Source organism: Meles meles, chromosome 9 (assembly GCF_922984935.1).
Source record: "Meles meles chromosome 9, mMelMel3.1 paternal haplotype, whole genome shotgun sequence".
Classification (NCBI taxonomy): Eukaryota; Metazoa; Chordata; class Mammalia; order Carnivora; family Mustelidae; genus Meles; species Meles meles.
Window position 1 is genome coordinate 66,250,475 of NC_060074.1, and position 8,587 is coordinate 66,259,061.

Here is an 8,587-nt window from a genome sequence, read left to right on the forward strand (position 1 = left end):
CTTACCACAAAAAAGAAATGATAATTATGTGACATGATCGAGGTGTTAGCTAAAGCTCTGGTGGTGAGCATACTGCCATATATGAGCGTATCAGAGCAACAAGTTGTATGCCTTCCACTTCCACGGTGTCATATGTCAAACATACCTGAGTAAAAAATTAATTTTTTTGAAGTCAGGAAAGGATGAATTTGTTCCTTTACTTTAGCGAGGAAATGCATCCTTTCCTGCCCTCGGACATCAGAGCTACTGGTTCTAGGCCCTTCGGTTGGTTGCTCAGTCAGAAACTGAAGCTAGTTCCCTTATCTCTGCCCACTCAGAAATGGCAGTGATGACTTTTGAAGGCCATGGTGTTGGAAAAGTTCATGACTTGCATGCATCCACAAAGATAGTGGCAATTTTATAATGTTGAGTCTGGGAAAGGACAACGAGATACCAAAATTACTAGAACGAATAAGCAAAAGCCTTGCCTATGATGTTGTTCAGGAAAGGCGATATTTCCAGAATTGGATGTTAGATAGATTACCTCATATCATTTTAAGCATAGAATGAAACTCTGGCATATTACTAGACCATGTTTTCTTCCACATGTTAGTTCCCTTTTTATTAGATGAGATTCTGGGAAACATAGCAGATGCTGGAGAGTACCTCTGATAGTTTCTGAAACCCTGGGAACATAGTGGGAATCTAGTTTTCAGTGGTAAACAGGTTTGTTTCACAGGGTCACAAGAGTGTGTCTCCTCTTCACCTGGTGCATTCCACGATTTAAGCGTACTCTGGTGTGTTGTCACATTTTTTCCCCGTCAATATCAGCAGATGTAATGTCGTCTAATTCTACTCTCTCAGCTGTTATCTATAGTACCCAAGCTAACAATTTTACTTTTGAGCTTCCTAAAGTGTGTGAAGGTTTCTTGGATATCACACATTGCAGGAAGCTTTAATTAAGGTTTCATAACAATTTACAATAACAAAATTTTACTTTCACCACACAAAATAACTCAGAATTGAAAATGAGGTACCATGCTATTTCCTTTTCACTCTGCCTTTTCATAAAATAAATGATTTTAATCTCCTAAAATTCTCTTTCGACACAAATTGAGAATTTTCCGAATTTTCAGAATCTTCCAGGAAGATGGTCTTCCAATAAACTTAGAAAATCTAAGAGTCAAAAGTCAGAAATCAAGATTCCTAAGCACTGGCTGGCAGACTTTGGTCACCTAATTGTGGAACCCCCAAGAATTTTTAATTGGCCATCCCTCTCTGCTAAATGGCATGTGGTCTGTGTGCAGACTATCTGTACTTCTGTTTCACTATCCAGGGTTGAAGTTTTCTTTTCTTTGATAAGATGTGTAATCTTATCAACACAGAGGAGAGTCTCCTGACCTTTACTGGTAGACACATCACAGATAATTCTACTTTAGAACACTAGCAACAATATTCTGGAAGACCACTGCTGGGGAGGAGAGAGAGAAGACAGAAAGTAACACCTGGATGGGTTGCCTGACAGAACCTAGGACAATGACAAACCTCAGAAAGGAAATAAATAAGCAGTGCCATGAGGGGTTGAGGCTGTCAAAACTAGATGAGACAAAGTTCTGTAAGCTATGTCAGGGACAACCCAAAAATCCAAAGAATATCAAATGTCAGTGCCCACCATGGATCATAGCATCAAGGCTGCTAAGTGTGACTTCAAGATTCCAGTCTGACTCTTGATGCTTCAGGAGAACTGAAAAAGAGAAAGGGAAAGAATGACAGAAAGGCAGGCAGGCAGGCAACCCGAAAGGAAGGAGGGAAGGGGAAGGGAGGGTGGGAGGTAGAGCAGAAAAGAGGAAGGGAGGGGAGAGAAAGAAAGAAGAGAGAAAAGAAACAGGTCGGGGTGAAAATAGTTCTCCTAGAAGCTGGAATCCTTCCAGGATGAAGATACAACTATAATAGGAGCATTCAGCCCACTGTCTGTTTTTGTAAATAAAGCTTTATTGGAACACAATTATATCCATTAGTTTTAATTTTGTCCTTGGCCGTTCTTGTGCTACACTGGAGGAATTGAGGAGTTGTGACAGACTATACTTAACAACCCCCCATCCACCCACCAGTGCTTAAACCATTTACTTTCTAGCCTTCTGCAGAAAATGTTTGCTGACTCCTGTATTATGAGGTCAGTTCAGGAGAGCCTGGTGCCTGGGGAGAAATACTGCCTGATTTACCCAACCTAAAAATCATATGGAGCCCCAGCCCTCCAACCTGCCCTATCCTCATGGAACTTACAGTGTGGCAGGGAAAGCAGGTGCCACATAAGAGATGACAAGTGTGTGACTGTGAGTGAAGAGGAAGCATGGGCATCTCCTAGACCCTCCAGCAGAGGCCCTGTCCTGGTCTAGAGAGTGCAGAGAGGCCTTGGAGCCAGAGCATTTTCAGCGTGGGACACAGGAGATGAGAGTGAGTTAGCCAAGGAAACAGGAGACCAAAAAGCATCCCTGGCGGGGAAGAGCACATGAAAAGGCTTCAGATCCAAGAGAGAGCACATAGGCTCAAGGACAGAAGAATGTCCAGTGAGTGTGAAGGAAAGTGGATGGACATCTCTGAAGGACATGGCTGCTGGATTCTTCTGGGCCTCATCTTTAACACTGAGGTCTTGGGACCTTATCCCAATGGCAAGGGAACTAAGAAAGAATTTTAGGCAAGATAAAGATATGGTCATTTTTATACTTTTAAAAAAATGCCAACGCTCTGATAAGGCTTGGAGAGCCCACACCCAGAAGGACTAGGAAATTCGGTTGGGAAGGACAAATATTCTGCCAGGCCAGGCAGCGGGCACCCTCATTTAGCAGGGCACAGACCACACAGTTCATCCCCAGACAGATAGGCCATTGGTGCCCAGGCTCCTGTGGCTTTTGGCTCTTGTCCCTTCTCTACTCATCAGGTTTTCAATTGTTTCTGGGGAGATTTGTTCTGCTTTCCATTTCATTTTCTCCCAAATACTACCCTTGAAACATGTTGGACCTTGCTTCAGCTGAATTTAGGAGGAAGAGGCTGAGGTTTTCCTACATCCAGGCCAAGGTGATAAGGAGGATCTAAATGCCCTGACAGTCAATGAGGAGCTGGAGGGACAGTGAGGGCTACAAGGCCAGGCTCAGGAGTGCAATGGTCTTCATCCCACCAACTGTGAATATTCTCCTTGGCATTTCTCTTATGAGGCCTTTCCTTTCATAGAAGCTCTCCAGCCTCCAGGACCACACGCTCCCCTTCCCTGGGCTGCTCAGGGAGAAACGCAGAATGGCTCCTGGTCTTCTGGAATTTGAAAGTCACCTCCTCAGCCACAAATTCTGTTGTTATTTTTTTTTTAAGCCCTGAAAATGCCTTTCAACTGCTGACATGCATAAATGTAGATAGTGCACTTTTGATATTATTAAACCCAGCAAATGATTTGTTTTTCCCAAGGATCATGAAAAGGAAGAAAGATTAGTTTACACTAAGAAACAAGAAAAATAGAAAAATACTGCCTTATAGATAAGCAGGTTGTGGCGTGATGGTGTGAGTCAACAATGTGGAAGATAGGCTAGGATAAAAATGAGGCCCCTTTAGCCTGAGGGCTGCAGCTGATGGACAAGGGAATGAAATGAAATGGAGGACTAAAGAATTGTTCTCAAACAAGAGTTTATGGTCAACATTACTCCCAGCCTATCTTGGCCTCTACACGCACAGCTCTCCCATCTGCTCAAAGCAACACACAAACCCTAACACTTGATTCTTGCAATGGAACTTGGGCATTTTTTTCTTTTTCTTTTTTTAGCAATTTCAGTGTCCTTTAAAACTATGAAATGAGCAGGGTTTGGGGTTTTTCCCCCTACATTACTTCCTAATTGATTTCCAGCAACCATCAGCAAATATTTGTCACCTTTACTGTTAGTAGGACACACAAATTATTCAAGGGGCTTAATGATCAAGTAGGGGGTAAGGCATGTAAACAGTAACTCCCAGGCAGGGAAATGGAATCTCCAGAGAAAATACCAGAAGGTTACAGAGCAGAGGAAGAGGGTACCCAAGTCTGGAGGGGTAGTGGGTGTGTGGGGGGTGTTGTGGGGCTGAGGTGGGGGGTGTTGCTGCATAGAGAAAGAACTTGTATTAAACAAGACCCTGTAAATAAGTTGATGCTTTACAAGTTTAATGATAACCGCAATTAGATCCCAATATTAAGAGTTTGGAGTGCAGTCATTATAATTTGTCTCTAATATGTCTAGTAAGCTAGTGTTTCCTCAAAACACTTGGAAATACCACACTTTATTCCCAGACATCATTCGATTTTTGACCAATGTGTTCAAATTATCAGCAACATGTGATTTCTACTAGCTAGGGAAACCTAAAAAGGGAAATTAGATTCTAGAAACCAACCTTTCTCCTTCTAGCCATGCATCCAGAGCTCATATTTTTTAGTATCTTAATTACTGAAAACTGGGAGTATGAGGAAATGAGCATGGTGTTGGAGAAAAGAGAAAGCTGGTATAGTTCTCTAATAAACCAGCACCAGGTTTCTGGGATGGGATTTGTGGTGATCTGTGCAAATAGCATTGCACTTTCATAAAGCCAAGATTTAAAAGTTCACTAGCATTTTTACTTTGGGCAGATTATTCGATCCATTCACCCATTCGCACTACACACCTCATACACCACACAAACACACACACACACACATTCTCAAGAGAGCTGATGCATAAAGTTATAAGTGAAACAGTGACCAAGAGCCATCTGTATTGTACATCCTGTTATGAAATTATCAATGTATTCTGCAAGTTCCTATCCAAGTATTACAGTATTGCTTATCGCATGACAAGAGGAGCCTTTAGTAAATCAGAAACATAACACCCCCCAGAGTAGAAGCCAGAGGCCACGGACTTGAAGAACGTAGTCTCAAATGCTCTAGACAGTAGAAGTCACTTACCTGTGAGCGTGAATTTGAGGAAGCCAGAGAACAAGAGACTCTACTGTGGAGAGTCAAAGCGTTTTACCACCTTTTCCAACTTCAGTTTTCATCATTATAAAACACTGAACAGAATTCAAGCTTTTTTGAAAACATTATCTATTTGCTGACGGGTCAATGCCCCGAAGGCCAGGCGAAGCACAGTTCAGTGACATCTGCGGAAAGGTTGAGCACACTGGAAACAATAACCTCAGACCCAGAGTGTGCTGGGGAAGGCGTCTGAGGGCGCCACCAGGCATCGGAAAGTGAGGATTCCCTTGAAAGGAGACACAGACAGTGGGGCCACCCCCGCCCCACAAGAGCGCTCTGATTGTGGCTCGGTCCTCCTCTTCTGTTCATAGGTCCTTGGTCTGAAGAAGTTATTTTAAAACCTAACAAGCCAAGACCAAAAAACCTTGAAACTTTTCCCCTCAACCTGAAAGATTATTCTTGGAAACTCCTTACGTGGCAGGCCCCTGATATTCCTGCCCCAGCCCCGGAGTTGTGTGGAGATAGATAACTTGGAAGAACTCCTGAACCAGCCTTTTGCTCAAAACTCTGTGCGCTCACATGACCTTTGCACCCTGGCCTCCACAGTCAACGACCTCAGGCTCTACCCACCAGAGGAAGCCTTGTGTCAGGAGAGATAAATGATTTTTAAATGAACAAAAATCCAAGTCAAATAAAAACATAGAGCTGCTCTAATGCCTTTGTGTGGTCTGGATCTGTTCCTCTCCCTTCTTGTGAATTCTTCCCATTTTCTCAGATGCTCTTATTTTTTCTCTTTCTCTGCCTGAGTTAATCCTTTGCTAAGTGTGTCTCACTCTGGCCTTCAGCGATGGATAATGATAGCCAGTGTTGGTCAAGCCCTTGTTGGGTAACCTGACTCAGTTGAAGAGTTTTATTTGTACCCCCTTATTTGGATTTCTCAAAAAGCATAGGGGTTAGACGCTCTCTTCATCATCCCCATTGTATCCTGGAGGGGACGGAAGCACAGAGGGGATAAATAACCCATCCCAGGTCTTACAATTAAGGGTAGAGCTTATGTTCCTAACCACTCTCTGCTAACCTTTCACCCACGCTCTAAAATGCAGGTGGGCCAGTGCTTTTCCATTTACAGAAAGGAAGATCAAACATAAGATCAAGTTTTCTCAACTTAAAGTTTCTCAGTCATGAACTTTTTTTAAAATTCAGCAATCACAGGGCTCCTGGGTGGCTCTGTTGGTTAAGTGTCTGCCTTCGGCTCAGATCATGGTCCCAGGATCCTGGGATCCAACCAGGCATCAGGCTCCCTGCTCATGTGGAGTCTGCTTCTCCCTCTCCCTCTGCCCCTCCTCCCTGCTTGTGCTCTCTCTCATTCTCTCACTTTCTCTCAAATAAATTAATTAAAAATCTTTTTAAAAAAATTCAGCGGGGCACCTGGGTGGCTCAGTTGGTTGAGCAGCTGCCTTCAGCTCAGTTCATGATCCCAGGCTCCTGGGATCAAGCCCCGTATTGGGCTCCCTGTTCAGCGGGGAGTCTGCTTCTCCCTCTCCTGCTTCCCCTGCATGTTCTCTCTCTCACTGCCTTTCTGTCAAATAAATAAATAAAATCTTTTTTAAAAAAATTCAGCATCCACTACTGTTTGTCTCTACTGGAATCCATATATATGATGATTTATAATTTAGCCCCAAATTTTTTATGTTATTATATGTATATGTTAAATTTTCCATATATCAAAGTCAGCAAACATAAGGAAGATTTGTAAGATGTTCCCCTCTCCGAGCTAGTTTGCAAAGCCCTGGGACAGGTTGACTTCTGAGGCAATGCAAATGTAGTAATACTGAGTTTGGCACTGGTTAGGACCCAGGAAAAAGAAATTTGCTCTACACAAAACCAAAAAGACAGCACAGCTGTGGGATTGAACCTTGATAGGGAAAAGAGCCTCTGTAGAATTTTGTGACCTTCGTTCTAGTGAAATTGTTGATAACAGTCACAGGATGGAAAGGAGCTGCTCACTGGTCCTAGCGTCCTAAGTTTTCCCTTTGTGTGACATGGAGATGTACTGGAAGATTAAAAAAAAAAAAAAAAAAGAAAGAGAGTTCTAGAGCTAGAAACAATATTGCAGATACCACCTCATCTTGTAGATGCAAAAACTGAGGACAGAGAAATGACCTGACCTGAGCCCCTTCCAGGTTTGATAACATCTTCCTCTGCTCCTTCAACTCTGTTCCCTTGAGCAGCCAGGACAGGATGAATACCAAGTTAACCATTCCTATTGTGTTTCAGCTGTAGGTGAGCTTTCTTTATGGTCTAGAGTCTAAAACCAGGTAGAGCTGTGGTGCCTGCTGTCCTCCAGTTAAAACATCAACTGAAACAGTTTTGAGAGCTTCCCGTGTGCCAAATACTGTTCTAACCTCTGGGAAACAGTGTGAGCAAAACTGATGAGAATTCCTGCCCTCAGGAGTCCTATATTCTGGTGGGAGTCGGGGCAGAGAGATAGTAAACGACAAGCACAACATATGTGCAGATGGTGAGAGATGATACGGAGAGAGACATTAGAGGAAAGGAATATGATAGGGAGTATATGCATGTGTCAAGGTGTGTTTGTGAGGTGAGCAGAAGTGTCGCCATCTTAAGTCAGGTGGTTGGAGAAGGTGACGTAGGAGGAATGATCCGAGGTGAGGGAGCAGGTACATGAGGATCTGGAAGAACAGTCAGTGCGAAGGCTCTGGGGCAGGGGAGCACCTGCTATGTTTAAGGAATCACAAGGAAGTCAGTAGAGCTGGAGGAGAGTAAGAGAGAGAGCGGTAGTAAATGGTATCATTGTAATGGCAGTAGAACGGTGGTTCCCAAAATGCGATTACTAGACAGCAGCATCAGCATTAGCTGTTAGAAATATAAATTCTGGGGTCTACACTAGATGTCCTGATTAAAAACTCTTGGGGTGGGACTCAGCATGCTGAAGTTTGAGAACCACTATCATAAAATCTTAAGGGGTCACTTCAGACCAATTTGGACCATGGTTCAAACTCATACCGAAAAATGCCTCAAGGAAGGCCCAAATGATGAAGATAGAATTCAGCCAACAATTAATTGTTCCCAAAATTATACTGGGGGAAAAAAAGTCTATTGAGGACCATTCTGGGCACTGTGGAAGAAACAAAATAAATCAGTATTATTTTCAATACGTGAATCATTCAAACACAAATCATTGAGCATCTTCTATTTGCAAGATGCCCTGTCAGATGTTATGCTGGTTGCCCACTTGTACACTTTAGAGTTAGTGTCCTCGAGAAGTATAAATCTTAAAGGGAAGATAAAGCTCCACATAAAAAGCAATTAAGAAAAAAAAAAGCAATTAAGAAGGGCTCCTGAGTGGCTCAGTGGGTTAAACCTCTGCCTTTGACTCAGGTCATGATCTTAGGGTCCTGGGATCGAGCCCCACATCAGCGGGGAGCCTGCTTCCCCACCACCCCGCCTGCCTCCCTGCCTACTTGTGATCTCTCTCTGTCAAATAAATAAATAACATCTTTTTAAAAATTTTTTAAATAAAATAAAAATTTAAAAAAGCAATTAAGAATAAAATAAGGCAGAACAACAACAATTGGCAAAACATTCAACGCATGTCTTACATATTTTTTAAAAAATGACACA

General features: G+C 42.8%; 1 protein-coding gene across 2 annotated transcripts in view; it reads right to left on the minus strand.

Moving 5' to 3' along the window:
• ABCB11 (ATP binding cassette subfamily B member 11) overlaps nt 1–5,012 on the minus strand; it is a 97,646-nt gene extending 92,634 nt beyond the window's left edge. Inside the window, exons 1-2 of one of the 2 annotated variants that reach the window (XM_046019400.1) lie at nt 4,934–5,012; nt 1,652–1,723 (exon numbers count right to left, since the gene is read on the minus strand). In XM_046019400.1, coding sequence (XP_045875356.1) covers nt 1,652–1,654 — 3 coding nt within the window. In that variant the 5' untranslated portion in view covers nt 1,655–1,723; nt 4,934–5,012. The remainder of the gene's footprint in view (nt 1–1,651; nt 1,724–4,933) is intronic. The other variant, XM_046019401.1, reaches the window with a different exon arrangement.
• Nucleotides 5,013–8,587: the final 3,575 nt, after the last annotated feature.